General features: G+C 36.6%; 1 protein-coding gene across 4 annotated transcripts in view; it reads left to right on the top strand.

Moving 5' to 3' along the window:
• VPS13B (vacuolar protein sorting 13 homolog B) overlaps nucleotides 1–22,709 on the top strand; it is a 424,870-nt gene that overhangs the window by 24,688 nt on the left and 377,473 nt on the right. For 3 of the 4 annotated variants that reach the window (XM_027692552.1, XM_027692549.1, XM_027692550.1), the window contains exons 4-6: nucleotides 16,373–16,496; nucleotides 21,174–21,341; nucleotides 22,484–22,665. In XM_027692552.1, the coding sequence (XP_027548353.1) occupies nucleotides 16,373–16,496; nucleotides 21,174–21,341; nucleotides 22,484–22,665 (474 nt within the window). The remainder of the gene's footprint in view (nucleotides 1–16,372; nucleotides 16,497–21,173; nucleotides 21,342–22,483; nucleotides 22,666–22,709) is intronic. The other variant, XM_027692551.1, reaches the window with a different exon arrangement.

Genomic DNA, 22,709 nt, shown 5'->3' with positions numbered 1-22,709 from the left:
TAGCAAGATGGGAAAGGGAGGAGAACAGGGATGTTTGTTGATATCCATGTCAGCCCACACATGTAACAATTTGGTAGGCTTGAACACTTTCAAAATTATTCTTATGAGATAGACAGTAAAGCTTATTTTCAGCTTTTTATTCACTGTGTGCTTCAGATCACCACTTGCTGTCCTACTTTAAGATGCTGTTCTGCTGCCTGAGCTTATGCTTTCCCTTTCCAAACTCCCCTTCCTTGCTTCAGTGACCTCTTTTGCTTAACAAACCCCTAGTGCTTCAATTGCTTCTTCATTTTGAATGTTAATATCGATTTATTGGAGTTATTGCATGATTGATTTTGTCTTAGAGGAGTAGAAGACATGAGTTTTGGAAAGGGTTCATATTGTATTTTGAAGACAAGTAGTGTATAAGCATGGTCCCCATCAGAAAGCCAGGCCTTAGAAACTTGTTCTACAGTCCTGAACCACTTTCTATAAATATTTGCTTTATTCAGAATCCTGATCTAAACTAGGCTGAAAATTAGAATTGCAACTGGTTAGAAGACAAAGGTAACTTTTCCCAGTTCTTACAGGAGTTGGAAATATTTATTTCTTCAAGATTAATGAGTCTTAGAGATTGACAAGTATTTATCTGACAAAATCACTTGCATAGTACTGTCTCTTTGAGCTTAATTTTATACAATAAAAATTCAAATTTGGATTCCATTAGAATAGACTGTTTGGATGAATGTCATAATTTAAAAAAATTGCACAATTTCCTGGGGGAGTTTTGAAGTTCATTCACTTGAGTTGGTAAGGAGAGGTAGTGTGCATAGAGTCTTCTGATGCAGAGGTTTTTTTTGGCAGTAAAAATGCAAGTAGTAGTAGTCTTTATCATATTTCTGTTTATAAATGTAATTGTTTATAAACTCTCACTTTAAAAGTTTTTAAATGAAAACTGGTTTATTTTAGGGAAAACTACCTCTTTTTTACCCTCTTGGGAATGCTGCTTTCATCATGTTTTTCTATTTATTCTTTTCACAGCTTTAATTTCTGAAAGAATGTTATTTCATGAACTATTTAAATATTTGATGTTTTGTCCAAAGCTTCTCATGTATAATTCTGTGATCCTATAAAATCATTTTATATTTTCACTAGAATGCTAAATATTTAACACTGAAGTCAATACATCGCAGGAATGTCATGGCACTTATGATCCATTTAAGTAATTGTTTTTCCAGTCTCTTAATTAAAATCACCCCTTTCATGAGAACAAAGCTACATACTTCATTTAACATAGAGAATGGTGATATGTAATATGCAATATGCATTTAAATAGAAATTTAAATGACAGGAGCAATGTAAAATGCAAACGTTTTTCTCCGCCATTATCTTTCTTGCTGTAGTCTGAGACTTGGAGAAAAAAACTTAATCGTAGTAATGTGCCTTGGAATTTGCTTGAAAAGAGGGTTCATGGTGTAGTGTTGGGTGTGGTTTATTTATTTATTTAGTGTGTGTGTGAGGCTGCAGATATATTCCCACATGTTGTAAGTTACATTATCAGTAAATTAGTTCTTTTGCTCCTGTGTAACAGCAGCTGACACAATCTTCTAGCAACATGTAAATTGTTGGAAAAAGTCCCTGATAAAATCGATGAGCTTATTGAACTTCAAAACTAGTCTCTGGTCCGCATACAAATTCGGAGATAACCATTATATTGAAACTCGCTGCCTGTTGGTGTTTACTGTGTGGACACCTCATTTTCATGTTTGCTTGGGCCAGGCACTGCCTACGGAGGTTGTACCGAAAGCTGCTTGTCGCTGGAGGATGTAGTGTTTTAGGTGCTGCAGGAGCTCAGCCTGGGCACAGTAGTGCTGCTGCTTCACTGCCCCCATGGTACATACCACGATGCCCTTGACTCCCAAGGTTGGCCATCTCATCCATTGCTGTCCACGGCCCTTCCTCACCTTGTGTGTGGCCCAGCAGCTTCCCCAGCTGTCAAAATTCACATGTAGTTCAGTAGCTTTACTCTGTGTGTTTCATTGCTGTGATATGTATTGCTCTAAATGCAATTCTGAAACCAATAGTTTGCTTGTCCAAAGATTAATTTGAAAATACTTTAACCATTTTAATTCTGTACTTAGTGGCATTTGCACAAAATACCATGTGAGTAGCAGGTAGTTTCATGATTCTCTGGAGGGCATGGTTTGCTACAGCTGGTTTTCCTGTACTCTTATTCAATAAAATGTTTTACTGAATATCTCATAACAAGCTGCTGTTATATACTCGTGGTGGTATTTTGTAATATTCTTGCAATAATCCACCTGCATGGATTTCAGGAAAACGCTTAATGAATCTAATCTTCCCCCACTGCTGGCCTCCCACTCTGAATTGGAGAATGTCCCAAACTCTGCTTGAAAGGGAATACTGGGGCAAAGTAACTCAGAAACTCAGGCTCCTTCCACCTGAGAAACAAAGCTCCTTCCTCCAGAAAGAAGGGGACGAAATAGGAAAACCCAAACCTTGGTAGATATGTAGTGGTAACAAGCATACTTTTCATTGCTTATCTGAAATGCTTGAACATAGGAACTTCATTCTACCTATATTGTCTCATATGGTCACATTACATCCTGTTGTTCCTGATTTATCTGAAGTGCATACTGGCACCGAATTTCTGAACACGTGCTGTGGGATATTAAGATGGCTTAAAAGATAGTGATGTAAATTTCTGTACATTAGTAGGGGGAAAAACCTGTTTCCAATAACTTTTATAGATCTTGCAGTATTTAATATACATCTAGTAATAGCTGTGTATGTAATTGTCTTTATATGATCAAAATAAATTATTGGACATACTTTTACATTCAGATGCCAAATTAAAATTTACTGTCAAATGTTTAGTAATGCTGGAACTAACATCTACCACTGTGTGTAGTTCAACTTAGTATGTGGTAGTTGATTGAAGTATTGCTGCAAGATGTTAATGCGAAATATTCTCATGCTTCTTAGTTTGGCTGTTGTTCAGAGACCAATTTTCATAACTTCTTCCAAACTATTTTGGTAAACATGCATATCTTTCATATCATAAACCACTTGGTAAATTTTGGTCGCTTTAAACCCTTGTAGAGAGACAACCATACATTTGAATTGTGCATAGAAAAAGAATATATTTGAAAGAGAATAAGGGCAATGTCTACTGCTTTTTTTTTTTCTTGGAATAAGCCAAGTGACTGGCCATGCTATGACTTGCACTCTTTGAAAGTTGTATTTCTTTTTTAAGAAACACTTTGCATTTTGTTTCTACCACTCTGCGTTCATGTTTCCTTTGTAATTTGTCATCTTTGTGTTATCTCACCTCCATTTCTGATCCTCTACTAGTTTTGGCACTGTTTTTTTGGGGGCAATATTCAGTGGTCGATATTGGAGTAAATAATTATTGAAGAAGCTTCTTACCATTCTGAATTAATAGTATTTTAACATCAACAGGAGCTTTATGATCATCAAATCTGATTTTCTTATAAGAAGGTGTCTATAAATTGAACTAATTTTCCCTGATCTTTGGTTTTACTATAAGTCAGTTTCTTCTGTGGGCTAAAATATGACATCCAAAAAATTAGTTTGGTGCCTGAAAGCATTTCTTGGGTACACTTACGAAGGATTTTTTAAAACTTAATCAGGATGTTTGTGAGCTAAGCAGCCCTAGGAAGCTGAATATATTCTTGCACACTTGTAAGTACATTGAAAGTGCAACTCTATAATTGTATTTTAAATTAATTTTGATATATTTTTCTATTTAAACTACATTTGTTTATCTTAATGCTTGTTGGGGTATGGGATAACTTAAAAAAAGACTACATGTGAATAGAAAAAGGCTGTTCATCATTTGATACAAATTCTTACCTATGTGTAAGTGTGCCTGTGTGCTTCCACAAAGGGAACAGGATTAGGATGAAGTTTTAACTCCCAGATCATGTATCTGAAATATACAAAGTCACAATGTAGGGAGCACAGTAGTGTGTTTAAAAATATGAATATTTAGATATCGTGTGACTATGTTAAAAGGCTCCTGTCAGTAAGATGCACTTCCACAATCATGTCCTGTGGTAACTTCCTTGATATCCAGTGTATTGTCTATTTGAATGGTTTATTGCGCCTTGCAAACTGATTTTGTCACATGGACAAAAAAGAACTATTTAAGCCCCCAATGCTTCAGTATTTCAGCCCCCAATGCTTCAGTATTTTTTCAGAATGAAGTGGAGGTGTGTGGTTCTTTGCATCCTGGCTTCTCTGCCAGGAAATTTGGAAATAACGATGTACCAGCCTGTTAACTGTATGAAAGTTAGATGCATTTTTTTCTTATGAACTATAAAGGAAATACTTAATCTTTGTGCATTGAATCACAAACTTGTGTTCCTCCCCAACAGTAAGTCTCAAGAATCAGTTGACCATTTCAGAAAAAAGCATTGCTCAAACTGATGTATTTTAGAGCCTTACGTTTCCAGAGCACTTTAACGATATATATGTATCAGTACTTTATCTTGAACAATCATAGTTTTTAAAATGCTATTTGGACATCTATTTTAATGATATGTAAGACATGTTCAGAAGTGATAGCTGCAGCGTCTAGCTTTGTTCAGCCTACTCGGTGAGATGCGGGGTAAAAATTTTTGGTCCACAGGCAGTTTGAGGGAGAAGGAGTGAGAGGAGAGTATTGAGAAGACCTGTCTGGAAAGAATAAGAGGAGGGTGTCTGTGTGTGTATTGTGGATTCATGAGTGGACTATGGTCTGTGTCACAGGAGGGTGCTAAAGTGTGAACCTGATCCCTGGGTGATTGCCATGGGTGGATAATCCTGGATTGTCATAGTCCTTAAATTATTGGTATTATCTAAAATTCACAGGAGGACTTATTTGTAAAGTGAGGGATTTGCCTTCTGACTAATGAAATTATCTGTTGCAACTGCTCTTCCGGAGTGCAGATAAAATGTATCACTCAAGGAAAGGTCACTTCCTTTGATATGAATGCAGTTGCACTTAGATAAATTTGTAGTATTTTGGGTAGTATACTTTAGGTTAGTTTTTGAAGATGCTAAAGCTATTCACCATCCCAACCAATATATACCATGTAAAATAAGTGTTAGTGAAACCTGAATGAGTTGATGACTTAATAGTGTGTTAACTGTGATTACTCATGTTAAAGAACACATTTCACAGTGTAAAACTAATAGATAGAAACCTAATGAATTATAGATTTAAGGGAATATTTTTGTGAGTTTAACTTTAAATATATTTCTTGGCTGATGTTATTCAGTAGTTTTGGTACAGATTTTGTTCCATGTTTTGATTTGAAATAAGATACAATATTTTCTTCTTCCACAGTAAATGCTCCCTGAGCTGTCCTTCTTGGCGTTATATGAGATTAGAGGATGTTTCCATGCTTTTCACTTTCCTGCATGCGTATTTTTTCCCCAAGTTGTTTTCAATCTTATTTCTCCATCCTGTTGTCCAGTTTTTAATCTCTTCTTGTTGCACATGGCTGGAGTTGCAGTTGAGCATAGATAGAAACAGTCCTGTCTTGACAGCTCCTTTCAGAATATTTATGTATTTGTTCCCTTGGGCACTCAACTTCCTTTCTTCCTGACACTCACTTTCCTACCTCATTTTAAACCTGTACTCATTCTTTCATTGCAAATTAGACCAAGGATAAAAGTTATTTTCCATTCAAAATGATTGGCATGGATTTGGAAGAAGGTGTCTTGCTCTTAATTTGATATTAGAAGACATTCCTTCTGATTAGTTAGTACTAAGGAAGATATATTTGAATTCTCAACATTTAAATTTTTGTAAGGAAGTAGGTGATGTGCACATGATTTTCACTGGAAAGAATAACAAATGCTGGATCCTTATAAAAAGTCCCTACTGCCTGAGAGGAGGCATACTATTTTAAGCTAACCAATGTGATAAAAATTTACATGTTATGTTGTAATTACAGACATCTTTTGTAAAACTTTGCAGCATTTATAGTGTAGTGTTGACAGCTACACTTGTCTTAATATATAGCATTCCGTCGGTTTTGTGTAATAGACTGCTGACTATTTCAGAAGATAAATTACTGTTTATTTAGGTTTAAGTTAATGTTTCACAAACTTTCTTACTTAAAAAGCAGTGCATTATAAATAGCAATAAGTTCTTTAAAATGGTCCACACATCAGACTGACAGTTGCAAAGAAAAGGCTGATTATAAGTAGAAAACATTTAATGTACATGTTTTGAGTCAGTTACTCCTATGTGTACTTTTTTACATTGATTAACCAGGGAGTTTCTGCAGCCATTCAGCCAACTGTGTAGTTTAGTCCATTAGTTTTAAATATTGTTACTTAGATAAGATGTAATTGATAAATTACATTTGGTGAAAATCTTTCTTCCCCGTGATGGTGTCTGAAGCTAACTTAAAGAGAAAGAATACAAATAAAGTACAAATTTTCAGGTGAGTTGTTACAAACACAGCAGAGCTAATAATATGTACTTGAAAGTTTAAAGACAAAGATTTTGAGAAAATCATCATATTGTTTTTACGGAAGTTTTGCTTGAGACAACGAAATAGTGAAGCTCTCGACTAACTTGGCTTCTGTGTTTAGAATTTATCAGCTGGAAAGTAAGAAAACTATTTAAATTAGGACAAATGATGTTTCAGACAGGTGTATGGAAATCTGTAAAATTTGATGTACACGTATACTCACCCAGTAGATTTTAATTTGTTAAAGCTATTTGAATATCATTCATACATAGCATTAATAATACAACTATATAGTACTACATATATGTTCATAGAATGCCTGAAAAGCATACTGCATGAGAGGAACTATTGGAAATAAGTTAAGAAATGAAGTTTTGTTTTAACATAGAACTAAAAAATCCATTACTATTATTTTTTTAGAGATTGTGCTTAGTTTTTAAAAAGGGGGAGGATTTTTTATTGGTATCATATTGACATTCCAATCTCCTTTGTATTTTATGCTGAGATCTTAATTTTTCTTTAATGAAATGCCTATACTTCTGAATTTGAAGAATGCAGTGAAAGCTGCAGAGAGTTTTTCTTGCTGTGTCTGTGCCTGAGAAATCTTTCCTAATTGAACTTTCCTGTACTGGCAAAAATATCCTGAGAAGTACCGTTCCCAGCTTGGGAAAAATTCCCTGGTGTGAGTTCTGTGGACAATGGACACAAGCTCAAATTTGGCTTGGACCTATCTTGGACAGTAACTAAGGAAGAAAGGATTGCTACGCTGACATCTCTTACCCAATGCTTTTCAGCTGAGTTGGGTTTTAAGCTTGATATCTTAAGGAAACAGATGTGCATGACTTCATCATTCAATCTTGTCTTCCTCTTCTTTTGCACTGCCCCTTGAAATTTTGAACCTACTGGCTAGTTTCAAAAAGTTTTGATGAAGAACTAGTCATTGAGGATAACCCCTACACTTGTGAAAATCAGTAGCAGCTGGAGAGACCCTAGTGGGTATACTCCTCCTTCTGAAATGGGCATGTATAATGCATTGCCATTTCATTGCCTTCTTTGCTCTCTTTCCACCCCCATCAGCTGCCAAAAGCCAAGCGCTACCCAAATGATGCTCAGCACTGAAAAGAGTCTGCTTGGATAACAAGTTCTCCAGGCAAAGCTTTTTGCCTCAGGCCTTTCACTGTTACATGTCAGAAGTTTATTGTGATGATGGAAATTTGAGAGCTGAGGATTACTCAATTTGCTGGGGCCCTGCTGTAGGTCTGCTGTTCAGTAGTGTTTGGGATTAGTAGGAAATTTTGTCTGGACAGTATTCTGCCTTCCTCTGAAGGAAGTGGGTGGCAAGGTTATGTTGTAATAAAAATTATTACTACGTCCTTGGCAGGTGCTTGGTGAAGGGAATTCTTGCACGAGGTCTGGCTTTCTAATAAAATCCAGTAGGAAATGTGTTAGGGGAAAGTACCCCTAAATAAAGTGTGAAATTGAGCTGCAACTACAACTCACCAGAACTGTGGGGGCAAACAAATACCCTCAATAATCTACTAGCAAAAAGGAAAGTGATGTCTTGGTGAAGTGTGGTGCCTGTTGAAATAGAACTGGAGACTAGTGCTAGCCCTCTGGCAGGTGGAACAAAGAAGAGTGACCTGAATGGACCAAGCTTTTGCTAATGGTTCCCAGGTGTCATTTAATGAATAAGTGATATAATTCAATGGTGTTTCCATGTTATGGTGAACAGTGCAGGAACATACTTGATAAATCCTAGAGAAATAGTGCTCAGCTATTCTCAGTATTTCAAGGCACCTGTAACAAGGATCAGAGTATGTCCAGTCTTTGATACAGTGTCTTCCAAAATAGCACACAGAGAAATGTGAACTGGCTTAAATATTGTTTCTGTACACAGAAGAAACACAGCATTGTAAGAAAAATGTTTGTTGCAGTGTTAACCAGTTCAATAGCTGGACCTGTCCATGGGTGAGATGCTCCTAAAACAGCCCCCAAACTGTACGTTTAGCTGGATGACAACGAACAGTCAAACTGGTCTGGAGTTTTCAGGTATGGAGATAAGCTGTTTCAACTTGAAATACATGTCCTAGTTTTTCAGATGTAATTTTTAAGAGATTTTTTAAGTAGGTATCAGTTCTTTTATCACTCTTAATTTTATTAGATTTGCTTATTTCTGAACACAAGTTGGAAAAGAGAATAAAAATGTGGCAGGCCACTTCTCATCTCCTTTCCTAGGTTTGCAGTCTGTTCTTCTGAGTTTACTTCCTGTAACTCTTTCCTTCCAGTCCTTCAGGGTAAATTGTCTCAGGCACAGGGAATATGTGGGGCAGAAGAACCCATTTTAACTCATGTCATCAGTTTTGCTGGAGGAGCTTACCTAGTACTAGTTTTTCTGCTCTGTCTCTCCCCCTGATTTTTAAGGTCACGCTGGTGTGAGAGTTGCTGAGTTCAAATTCTGTGCACTGTGAGTTTTGTGGAACACACATTTCAGAATTGCCTTTTGTATCCCTTCCTTTTTTTTTTTTTTTTTTTTTTTTTTTTTTTTTTTTTTTTTTTTTTTTGGCTTTGAGAGCTCTAGTCATGGATCAGGACTTCATTATGTTTGGTTTTAACACAGAATAATGTTAAAGAATTACCATGTCCCCACCCACATCCCCCCTACTAAAGCACTACTCAAGCTTCCTGTAACATAAGAATGACATCTTGAAAAGGCTTATCCTAGGAGAAGTTGCAGAAAAGCCATTTTGAAATGTTTATTTCTATTAAAAAGCACTTACATCGTGGTAGGTGGCCTCATAATTTTTTAAAACCACAATAAATGTATCAGGCTTTACTAGATGATCAGTTAACAGTTTATAACTGTCTTTCCACAATAGAAGGAAGATATTTGTACAATTCCCCTCAAAAAGACTTGCAAAGTCATTTTATTTGTTAATCTGTCTTAGGTGTTGAGAAATTTGGGTATATTTCTGAGAATCATTTAGTGAGAACAGCCTGTTTTATTTATCTTTGGCTCTATGACCTTATCACCATAGGCTTTCAGACTCTTGACAGCTCCCTTTCTTGTAAACAGAGGAATGTTCCTTTCAAATACCTTGCATAATCATCTAATCGAAACAGTAGCAACATCCCAGGGAGATGCTGTTGCCCAGAAATCAATAGGCCAACGCCACACGTGTTGCCATATCAGTGCAACGGATTTCCTACAAAGCTTATTGGCTTATCTCTGGGGCTTCTGTGGCAGCTTTTTAGCCTGTCCACAGCTTTCATGTGGATTTTTAACTGGTACATGTATTTCAGAGCATGGTGTGCTATGCTAATGTAGAATTAACTAAACATGGCTTATTATAACATTGGGAGGTGGATGTAACCTCCTAATCTAATGCAGGTATTTTAAATGTGTCTTGTAGGTCATCACTGCTAGTTGTTTCTGTTAATTTAACATCAGCTGAGATCATATACAACAAGAGGCAAATGGAGGCTAACACCTTGTTATCTTATTTCTTGGTTGCTCCAACTTGTCTGTTATGCTTAACCTTTGTTTATTTGCCCCACCCTCTGCACCTCTGCCCAAAAATTCCTTCGTATTTCTTCTTTGTGGTCTGGTACATAATATTAATTAATATTTTTATTAATATTAATTCATTTAATAAATTATTAAATAAATGAAAAAATTTGACATCTTTCTACGTGAAATTGTACTGAAAAAAATTTAGCAGGAAAAAAAGACCTTCCATCATGTTCCCATCTGCCATAGAGAAAGACAGCGTTTAATCTCTGAACACTCAGTCTGAGGTATATGATTTGCCAATTTGAAAAGATTTAAAATTGAGTTTTGTAACAGTGGAAAAAAAATGAACAGTCCTGAAAAGACTTTTGAAAGTACAAGAAGTGTATGTGTAGGACCTATAGATATAATTTCTATATATAATACTGAACTTAATTATTCTACAAAATTGTAGTGCAGCCTGATTTGTCTAATATCTTCCAAATATTATACTGTCACAGTTTTTAAATATACATGTATTTACATAATTTTAACGTTAATGTGCATTACACTATTAAATCACACCTTACAAAAGATGTCACATTTTGGTCATTGGATTTTCTCTTTCAGTGTTGTTATGCTTCTAGTTTTTTGTTCATTAGAAAAAATTATAAAATTAATTTTCTGTTTCTGTACTAATTTCTAAGTAACACTTAACCTGTGCTAGCCAGCAGCGGTGTTGTTGTGAGGTTAGAAGTGTAATATGAATCAATTTGTCTATTTATGTATAATGCATATTGGCAATTTTATAGCAGTGGAAAAGAATCAGATATCTTTCTGAAAACAAACTCTTGATAGTGCTTACCATTTCAGTGAAACTTGTGTATTTTAAAGATATTATTTTTAAAAACTTGTATTACTTTTTGTTTCATTTTTGCATGCAGGGGAATCATAGTGTAATTTGAAATGATTTCTGGTGATGACCTAGTCCAATTTCATGCCCAAAGCAGGTCCATTTAGAGCAGGTTGCTGCAGGGCTTAGCCAGCAAAGTGCTGAATAGCTCCAAAGATTGAGAGACTACCATCTCTCTGGGCAATACTGGATACCTCTCACAATGAAAAAGTGCTTTCCCTGCTTGGAGTTGCATGTGTTTCAGATTTGTCGGGGTGTACCACGAAAAGATGAATGGCAACAGACTTAGTCTGCCTTCCTCTTCCCAGTACCCTCTCAGAAGGTGGCTGTAGACAGCGGTAGGATCTCCCTTCTCCAAGCTGAGCAACCCTAATTTATCTCAATCTCCCCTGAGGGAGAGTACAAGAGGGTGCTCCTGTGCCCTAACCACCATGGTGGTCCTGCATTGGATTTGCTTCTGGTATGTCTTGGGGAGCCCTAGACTGGGTGCAGTATTCCATACGATGTCTCACAAGGAGCTAAGAGAGGAGAAGAGTTGTGCCCTTGGCTTCACCATTGCTAGTACAGCCCAGCACACAGTTGGCCTTTGCAGGAAGGGCACACTGCTGACCCACGCAGCTTACTGTCTTGTGGGACACTTGGATTGTTTTCTGCAAAGCTGCTTTCTAGCAGTTTGGCTCTTAGTCTGCATTTCCAGAGCACTGTCATCCCAGGTGCCCCAGCACTTAGTGTTTGAATCTGGACTTCACTGAGTTCCTGACAGCCCATTTCTTCAACCTCTGAAGGACTCTGTATCAATAGCAGCCCTGCCCACCAGTGCATTGGTTCCTCCCCCTAGGCTGGTAATATCCACAGCCTTGCTGAGGGTGTGCTCTATCCCATCTTCCAGGTCTTTGATATGGGTGTTAAACACCATGGGCATGGTACTAATCCCTGAAGGATGCCACAAGTAACCAGCCATCAGTTGGACTTTGGAGCCCTGATCACAACCGTTTGAGCCCAGTGGTCCAGCCACTTTCTCACTGAACTTATCTCCCACTATCCAGTTGATACCTCACCAATCTGCAGATAAGGTCTGTGCAGGACACTGTGTCAAAGGCCTTCCTAAAATTAACACATTCTGAATATGACTTTTAATCTTGCCACCAGCGAAGAACTGTGCCATATAGGCACAGTGGGAAATGAGTTCTCTTCCAATTTTTGCATCTTGTAGTTTAGGATATGCTTTACCGAAAGAGGAGTAGCTGTCTTTGACTGACTTTAAAAGGATATTAAGCTTATTTTTTTAGAAATTATAAAGGATCAGAAAAAGCAAATTTTGTAGAGGAAGAGGAAAAAATGGGGATGGAGAGCTCAGCAAGTTCTTGCAGTAGGTAATTAGGATCAGTTTGGGTTTTAAAATCTTAATTCATAATATTAATTGTTTTTAGACATTTTTCTGGGTGGCTTTTAAAGAACTCAGTTTTCTTTATCTCTAACTTGATTTGATGAAAGCAGAGGGATAATATTTGTATAAATAGCTAAGTGATCTCCAAGAGAAAACATTGCTTTCCCCTAAAGCATGCTTATGAGGCATTTTGGAGGTCTTGCACATTGAATAAGATTTGTGTGTTTTAAAAAGAGAGTGTTTGGAAAACAGAATAGTGAATGAAGATTATAAACAATTATTAGGAAGGATCATAATAAATGTCATCTGTTATGCGTTCAGGTGTTGTCAGTTGTAATCTGCACTAAACCTTGCAATAATTTTATATTGCAGTAGAAAATTGATAGAGGAATTTGCATGTAACTTTACTAGCCTAGGTGTCTTTAGGATGTTACTTGGAAGTAATTATAGTGCTCTATAAAAACATTTCAGCTGAGTACCTGATCTGACACATTTGTTAAAAGCAAAAAAGGAGCCTGGTTGTGCAAAATTGTTTTTGTCATATTTGCATAACAACACCCCAAAACAGGCCCTCATGTTCGAATGTAAGTGTTCTAGGCTTTGCTTATGATACAAGCTAGTGGGAAAAGATATTTTTGTAAATGAGTTATCTTATTTAAAAATCATCTCTCTAGATATATCATTAGTATTTTTAGTTTTCCACTGTTGTGACTGTTGTTTGGAATCGCTCTCATTAATGCTAAAATGAAGGGGCATTTATCAAATCTCGTACCATAACTATAGTTATGACCACTTTCAGAATGTAACTCCCTTCCCTCCACCAGTGTGATTTTGACTTCAGCTTTTAAATGTTTGTCACCTGGTGTGAGGTGGATTTATGGGACCGCAGTAGTTTTAGTGCCTTTTGGCTGGGTGTTTCTGATGACATCACTATGATCTAGACACAGCGTGTGACTCTAGTTGGTTCCAGTGTTAAATAGTTTCATAATTATGCTAGTTTTGGCAGTTTCCTTGGAACTTTCCCCATCTCTTTAATGAACATGTTTTACTTCTGGGCTTATGAGGCAGCCACATGTTTGAGAAATTAATAGCGTGCTCTTAAAGTTAACATTGAGCAGAGGCGTGCAGATACAGAAAGCTTTTGGATGTATGTGTACTTAGGAATGTAGTTTTTATAAGTTCATGGCCACTCTTATCATCTTCCAGTAATTGAAGAATACATTTGGCTTACAAAGTATCAGTAACTGTTGCAAAAAATGGTGTGTGTTCAAGCTCAAAAAAACCAAAAACAACCCATGCAGCTGTAAAATATTTTTGATAATTGTGTAATGTAAAGAAATGAATGGATGTAATCCCAGATATAATAAAAAAAAACCCTTTTTTCAAATGTTAGATTGAATTCTTGTTAAACGTAGGTATACTCTGTTACTTCATATGGATTAAGTCACATAGGTATATTTCTGAGATAAATTTGTTTTGTATTTTGATACCATCTTGGAACATGTACATTTTTGCTTTTGTTTGGGTCCAACTTGCTGTAAATGATTTCCAACCGTTTTCCATCACAACAGACTTGTAGCTCAGGGAAATATAAAAAGCTTATTGTATTTAATGAATTTATAGGTTGAGATTTGAGACTTTCTTTCAAAATTAACTCTGAGTGTTCTCTGCCCCTTTCCTTTAAAAAAACCAACCCACCCCCAATGTGCTAGTATTTATTCCTAGCTCTCTGAGTGGTAAAAACTTAAACCACTCTTACTTAATCTTTGTTCATAATACTCAATATTGCATAGATTTTACGTGAAGTTTTCAGAAGATGCATCAAACGTAGTAGTAGCAGTACACAGATGGAAAAGTTAAACTTGAATGTAATCGGGCTTGATACAGTTAATGCTTAAAAAAAAAAGAATGCCTTCCTCATCTCCTTACCCCCCCTTTTCTTTTTCTTGTAGTTGACATAAATATTAAAAGTCAAGCGTAATGTGATCCCATCGGATCAGGTCATTAAATTGTCACAGCACAACAATATGTTCAATCCAAGAGTGAGCTCAGGAAAGAAGGAAATGTGCTAATTGAGATGTTTGGTCACTCTGACATCTTGGGATTTCTGCAGGTTTAAGCCATAAGTATGATGACTCATGTGAAAAAATATTTTCACGTCATATGCAAACTAGTTTTCAAGAAAGAGTATAGTTAGAAGTTATTTAAAAAATTTTAGCTTAAAAGTATGTGATCTAAGTTTTCTCAGTAAACTGGAGAGGAAGGTGGGTTGAGCTTCACTAATTACAAAATATACATGTTGATGAAGAGGCTTCCATCACCCTGGGCTTAAAGACAAAGCAAGAGCTTCGAGTTTTCATTAGGTCAGGTATGCCATGAAGAGAGAGGTGGCTTTCTTGTGAAATAGCACCATAGTTTGAAGTTCTGAAGAAGTCTTCAGGAGACTCTCCTTGATAAAAAGTACCAGAAGTTCATCAGAGAGGAGAAAACAACAAAACAAACAAATTCCCTGTAAACAGAGTTGATGCTAAATGCTCATTTAGGTTTTTTTATGCATTGGAATGAGACAGTCCTGTATGACTTCAATGGCCTAATAACCATAAATTAAAAAACATCAAACAGCTTGTTTCAATTCTATATTTATTAATAACTGGAAAATCTCAAATCCTTTATGGTAACTCATCCTTCTTTTAGAAACTATCATCTACCCTTCTAATATGTGAATATGTCTGTCTTATGCAATTGCTCCAAATAAATTCAAGCTTCTATCTTCATCTTATTTTTTTCTGAGACTAAGATTGTATTGCTCTTTTTTCTTTTTCTTAGTGAAATGGTATTTCCACTTTGTCAGAGAATTTCTGTGTTTTGTTGTTCTAAATACGGAGTGGAAGGGAAAAAAAATCTCTTCAATTACTTTTGAAGTTGTAGACTCGTGTTTAAAATGTATCATTACATGTAACTTAATTTTGTTTTTTCTTTTTTTTTTTAAATGAAAAAAACCCCCTACATCAAAAAGCAAGTGCTGTGAAGATTCCATTTTGTAATTTCTCTGAGATTATTAAAAATACCAGGCAGCATGCAGGGAAACACATGATCTGTCCTGTACAAAAACTCAGCAGTTTAAGCTGTTTGCTTTTTAGTGTTTAGAGGACTTAAGAATATTACAGCTTAGTACTGTGGTACTTGACATTTGTTCCCCAAACCATCTTTTTGTCAACACATTGTGTGATCTGAGTAGTGCCATGACCCAGAAGGCATTTTGCATTGCAAAAGACTACATCTATCAAATAAGTAATTTGACTTGGGTCAAAAGTTGTGTTTGCATCCTCTTTAGCCCGTTCTTTTAATACATTTACAAGAATATTTGTATTACTTCTCTTGGCTTTCTTGCACTTGAGCCCTGTAGTTAAACTGTCATTCTGGAATGTAATGGGAATACTAGTGGTGTATTTAAAATCCTTGATTCAGCTAATTAAGATTTTCCTGTGTCAGTGAATTTAATCTTGTAAGGCTTATATCACATTCTCTAATTATGAATGATGTTTCTGCTTTTGAATTCCTAAAGTAGAATAAACTATATAAAAGCTCAAGATGAGCAGGTGCCCTCATTTCATATATCTTTTCTGGGGTCATGTTTTACTATTATAGAAGTCTATGAAAATGTTTTGCCTTATGAATCAGCTTCAGTTAGTGGTATTAGGAAGGATGTGACTGACATCTTAGAACCATCTGAGGTGGTTTCATGAGTAGGCATGTAAGCTCAGACAATTAGGTAGTTTCTCATATTTGTTTCAGTAGTCTGCAGGGCTTAATCTCTGTTTGAAGGAATGTTTCAACAGAAATGCAGCAAGATGAAATGTGTTCAATTGAAATTAATATTTAAATGACTGGTTTCTTTTTTAAACAAAAGTTAGTGAAAGTATTAATTATGAACATTTTTTTATGTTGTCCAGCTAATTTTGTAATAATTTCTGTATTACAGGGTTGAATTGATGGAAAAACAGTAACAGAAGTTCCTGAATCTTGACCAACTTGTTTTCCCCACATTTATTTTCTTTCTGTTTGGTTGACACAGCTGCTTTCTTTTCCTCTAGCAGGAAGACCACGAAAGCTGTGGTTCCAGTTCAACAAATCGCAGTACCACAGAAAGCATGAAATCAGCAGTAAAACCACGACGAGTTCAGCAATCTGCTTCTCCTGACCCTGATTTGCCTCCAGGTAATCCATAATGTCAGAAGCTGGTTTGTATTTGAGTTGTAAAAAACACCTGAAGTTCATTCAGATGTCCACAGTGTTTAAGTTAGATTATTATATTTTTGTCTACCCATAAATCACATAAAAGTCAGTGAAGTACTTGTGTGTTAGAAAATAGAACAATCACAAAATCACAATAAAATGTGGTTTAATGCTGATAACCTTTCTTTCCATTTTATCAAATTCTTAAATTTACAAAAGTCATTTATAGTGCAAGGTGGCACCATAAAATGGCTTGAGTTGGAAGGGACCTTAAAGATCATCTAGTTCCAACTCCCCTGCCATGAGCAGCAGCACCTTCCACTAGACCAGGTTGCTCAAAGCCCCATCCAACCTGGCCTTGAACAAAACTTCTGTGGGCAACCTGTTTCAGTGCCTCACCATACTCATAGTAAGGAATTTCTTCCTAATATCTAATCTGAACCTGCCCCCTTTCAGTTTAAACCATTACCCCTTGTCCTGTCAGTATATGCACTTGTCAAAGGTCCCTCTCCAGCTCTTGTAGAGTCCCTTTATGTACTGGAAGGCTGCTTTTTATTGAGGTTTTTATTGAGTCTTTGTGGGGGCTTGACCCCAAAAAAATCCAATTTCCAATCTCCTCCCACAATTTACCTCAACACAGAAGAGAAATTTTCAGGCAGGCACAACTCAGTATGGGGAAGGGGATTATATACAATTTGTTACTATACACAATAAATACTAAAGAAACTGAAAAAGCAACTATATACATAATATTAACACAATCCCTACCACCCCTTGGACTCTTCCACATCAGTTCAGGAGAAGTCTTCAGGGCGATAGTGAAAAGTCACTCTCTCATTGGGGTATTAGGGAAAGGGGTCTCTCGCACCCCCACCAGCCCTCAGCCCCTGCTGAGGTCTCATCCTGAGCTGCAAGGGAAACACTTGTGTCATCAGGTGTTCATCACGAAAGGTCCAAGGAGTTAGCTTGTGAGTCCTTCCTCCCTGGTTCATGAAGGTTTCCTCCCAGAAAGTAAGATGATCCGTTCTCACTCTCCACATTGCAGGCTTCTGGATCTCGCTCAGTCTTTTACCCCAGGTAGTTTTCACCAAAAGTCCTAAACCCAGAAAAACCTGCTGGTTTGGCTTCCTCTCTTCCTTAGCTGCTGCAGCTTTCAGTTTCGGCAGCCCTCGTCCAAACCCACGTAGGGCACCTCCGAGCCGCTTGGCCCGTCTCCCATTTCTGCTTGGAATTCTTCCAGCTCCTGCATGAATTGCAGCTGCTTCTCCGGGCAACTGGACCACTCCGGCCCGTCTCTTGGCTCGGCTCCAATGCCTCGCCTGCCTTGAGTCCATGCCACCGCCTCCCCGGGCAGTGGGAGAAGAAAAAGAGACCCCTAGCCTTGGCCACGGGTACTCGGTCCAGTTATAAACTGTCCCAAGCCCCCGCAGCCTAGCTGGGGAGGGAAGAGGGCTTGGCCCCTGTAAGGTACCAGGGACCTTCCCCCTCTCACCTCATGGTTGTGAGTCTCTCCCTCACAATACACACACTCCTACACACTGCCTCCAGCCCTGGCCAGGCCAGCACCGCAGGGGCCCGGTGGCCATCCCTCGGCTTCTCTCTCTCTCTCTCTCTCTCTCTCTCTCTCTCTCTCTCAGACACTCTCCCACACGCTCCCCTAACAACTTCCGGCTGTTGTGAATATCTAATTTCACAGGAGTGAAAGAAAACAGCTCTGATTGGTCCCTCAGGGGAAACTCTCCTGGGACCAACCACTCCAGCCCCCTTCTGGGGGGGAGGGTGGCTTAACCTATGACAATCTTGTATCTACTGGTAGAAATTTTCACTGATTTCTTTTCCCAGATGTAGAATTTGAATGTGAATGTGGAATTTGGATGTTGAATTTGGAGATATTTTATGATATAAAAATGTCTAAGGAATTATGTCTCTGATTTCTGTTACATCTGCAACAGATATGAGCTGTTGTTCTGTGCAGAAAAATGAAATTGGAGAGTACTGGAATGAATTGCATTTTGCCTTCTTGGGGCATGTAATTTTAGAAGAGTAAAAGACATGACATGACAGTTTTGTGTTAGGCTTTTTTGCTGTCTTTTGTTACCAGAAAATTTATACTTGACTTGAATCATAAGACAACATTGAAATTTAGTGTGTAGAATATCGTATACTACAGAGTATCATCTTGCTTTGGAATGGGTACTTGAGGAGACAGATCTGGAGGCTCTTTTAGGGCTTTGAGATGCAATAAACTCCAGTGGCTTGGAATTGCAGGACGCCATTTCCTACCATGGACAGCACTTCAGCTCTGGCTGCTCCTTGGCATTTGATTCTTTGGGTCACATCTGCAAACCACAGAAGTCAAAGGCTTGCCAAAAATTTGATGATTATATTGCCTCCAGCGACATTTTTAGGATTTTTGTACATTACTGCCTGTCTGGCAAAGTTCTCTAAGTACAATTGGCTTTGGTTTTGTGTGGACAAATAACACTGTTTAGTATAGAGCTTATGTGGTAAAAACTCCTAAGCTTCAATGTGCACATCCTGCATTTTAGTAAGATTTTGAGCCCTTTAGTTCTACAGTATTCTCAGAGATGAAGCTAGGCAGAATTTAGCTAAAAACGTAGCTTTGGTAACAATAGACCACTGCTAAACTTAAGTTATTTAGAAGTGACCAGTCAGATGATATCAACTCTCTGACTGTAGAGCTACAATGTTTTTGGAATGTTGGATCCGAAACTGCATTTGTAGCTCTTAGTGCACAGTGCAGCCTCCTGGGTTCTGGATAATTTGGAAAAAACATACTTGTGGATTTCGTATGACACTTCAGAAAAGAATTTAGCCATACAGATTTTCTGGTGTTTTTACAGTCACTTACTGTAGAAAACTTATATTTTAGTGCAAAGTTGCTCATAATCTTATTTTTAAAAATTACAGAAGTAACAAGCAACCTCTACTTGCATTTTTCCCACTTGCATTTAAAACAAAGCCCTTTAAAAAAAAAACATACCAAAACAAAAAAAAACCCAAACCCAACAAACTCTTTATTATACATGAGCTTGCTGATGTTTTTATTAATTTTTTTTTAATAAGAAGGATTGCAATTTCTTAAAAGACTGGAAGGTATTCAAGAATTTGCCTTTTTTCCTTCTGTGATGCTGGGTTTGTAATGCTTTTGTCATCCCCATCAGGAAAATGTATATTAGATTGACTTTGAAAGACCCTTGAAAGCAAAATATGGAAAAAACTTTGGGTCCGTGGAGGGATAACTTCACTTTCTTCAATGAAATTAGTAGCTTGCTTTAAAATCATAATTAAATACCTGGTTATAATTTTATAGTTGCTGGTTAAATAGTCTGCAAAATATTTCTATGGTGAAATTAAGAAAAGGAACTAAATGCTTTACGCTGGCTTCTACTTATATACAGGTCAGTTTACATCACTCTAGTGATGAATATGGGTCTCTTATGCCTCTTAATTATTGAAATAATACATCTGGTTTTCTGAATTCATATAACCTGAGAACATTATCATATACTCAGAGGTGAAAAGTAATATTTGAGTGTGAAAACAATGAATAACTACAAAAAACAGAGTGGAATGGAAGTAGCAACTTCAGTCTTTTCCTACTTACCTCACAATATTTTGATGTTCAATTTAGTTTTTTATTTGAATTAAAATTGTTGATATGAATGAGTCATATTTAATGCAAGTTTCAGAAAGCTACCCTTGAAACCTGTGGATTTAAGCCTGTATCATTAACTGCCTTTTTTCGGCATAGTTACCAAACTAGAACTCCATAGTGTGTATTAAATGTATTTTAGATGCAGGTAATGTTATAAACATAGAAATTTTAAGGCTCACTTTTTTCCAGCGCAAATTAGTTATCTCCATACTTAGGTTCAGTATACATAAAAGACAAAAATATGAGTAGCATTTATTTCTTTATGATGTTGGTAAAATATGAGTGTATACCACACACCGTGAATTCCCAGATGATATTATTTTTCCAATCATATTATGTCTGAAAAAATGTAAATGGCTTTGTTCCCAAGAGGCTTCAGTGCAGGTGCTTACTAGTTGTGTTGTTGACAGAAATTGGTTTTGATATACCTCATAGGGGTATTACTGAACAAGATGTGGATGTATCAGCTTTTAGAAGGGGAAAAAGTAGTAGGCATATTAATGTTTAGGCAACTTGTAAAAAACTGTGAGGGAGCAGATAGACATAAGATGGAAAGTAATGTAGCAACTGGTGTTCACTTTTCCAAACCTATTTCTAAATATCTTTCAAGTAAAAAAGTAATTGCCATTACAATTCTTTGTCTACAATAATCCATAGTGTGTTCTATTTTCTTAATCAGTTTGGAAGTTAATTAGTCTCTTATGCTCTATTGTATTCACAGTATTTACAACTTTTTTATAGTGTCTTGCATTTCTAGGATGCTGGTTGACTTAACAGCTGCACAGAATGTTAAAGAGTTTTAAGTTGTGTGATTTTTTTGATAAATAAAAGACAATGTTACTTAGTTTGTATAAATTTTGACTTTTAAAGAAGAGTGCAAGTTGAAAATAGTGAATCTATGGAAATAATTGTATTTATTACTAAATGAGTTTGGTATCATGTCTTCCTTATCACTCCCAATAATTTGCTTTATTTTATAGGTTATGTTCAGAGTTTGATTAGGCGTGTTGTAAACAATGTCAACATTGTGATCAACAATCTCATATTAAAGTATGTGGAGGATGATATTGTTCTCTCGGTCAATATCACTTCTGCAGAATGCTATACAGTGGATGAGTTTTGGGATCGAGCATTTATGGACATTTCTGGTGAGCAGACAGTTTTTGGTTTTATATATCACTGTGGACACACTCTTAAATTCATATAGAAATTTGCAAGTCTCATAAAAATGGCACTTTATATCAGAAGTAAAATAATTTCTGCCTGTGTTCATTTCTAATCAGTTTTTTCCTGGTCCTTTCCTTGATTCTGAAAAGCCAATTATGCTAATATAGATTGATTCTTAATGCATACTTGTATGATCGCACATAATTACATTAGATGTGTTGCAGTCCTCTGCTCATACTTGCCGTCCTTTGAGGGTATTTCATTCTGTGCTTGCTGCTGGTGGTGAGTACACAGGCAAGCAGTTTCTATTTTTGTGAATGAGCAGTAGCATATTAAGGCATTTCATTGCCCTTGTTTGTGATGATCTTAAAACTCTCAACAGGCTGGCTAGAGAGGCAGTAAAATGTGCTGCACTGTAGCGAGCACAGCATACCAATTGCAGGACATGATTCATTTCGCTTCATGTTTTCAGGGGTAAAAGGAAACAACTTCTGATTTTTGTTTTGGTCTTCAGTATTTCAATGTTTCAGTGCTTGAATTGTCAGCATTCACCTCTATGTCTAGCTGCTCTTATTGACATTTGGTAGAAGTGGAATTGAAATACAGTACGAGTACTAAGATCACATAGAAGATTTCAGGTAGAGTGGGGAATTCAATTAATGTTTTCCTGGACATATTGTTTTTGTTCTGGCTAAAATAATTACAAATTAATATGACAAAATTACAAAATATGTTCCATGTTAAGATCACTGTAATAACTCTTGTTTGTTTGGGAAGGTTCAAAAGAAAACTTTGGGGGAAAACATGCAAAGTTATTTCTGGGAGAATAACGAGAACGATATTTATTGCTCTTATGCTTCCATATGAAACAGTACTCTTATAGAAAGATCTAAGGTGCAGCGAAGGGGTGAAAATTTTAATTGAGTGTGACTAATTTGTCCTCACCTCTTATGCATTCAGCAGAAAAAGTCTGTGACACATTAATCATTTAAGCAAGTACTTTGCTGCTGATTTGAATAATGACCAAATAAGTATCTTGTATTGATTCTTTTTAGTTAAGAACCTTTATGCACAATTTTTCTTATGCAATATATTTTTTTAACCTATACACTTCTTTTAAAAGCCACCGATCTGGTACTGAGAAAGATGATCAACTTTTCTGACTGCACAGTATGTCTTGATAAGAGAAATGCTAGTGGTAAAATTGAATTTTACCAGGAACCTCTGCTGTACAAATGCTCCTTCAGGACTCGTCTGCATTTCACGTATGATAACCTCAACTCCAAAATGCCATCAATTATTAAAGTAGGTATCCAAAATAATATTTTTTGCTTCTCACTTGTGAGTTT

The sequence above is a fragment of the Neopelma chrysocephalum genome, unplaced genomic scaffold (assembly GCF_003984885.1).
Source record: "Neopelma chrysocephalum unplaced genomic scaffold, ASM398488v2 Primary Assembly neopelma1_86, whole genome shotgun sequence".
NCBI classification, from domain to species: Eukaryota; Metazoa; Chordata; class Aves; order Passeriformes; family Pipridae; genus Neopelma; species Neopelma chrysocephalum.
Note: the sequence above shows the minus strand (reverse complement) of the source record. Positions and strands in the feature narration are given on the sequence as shown.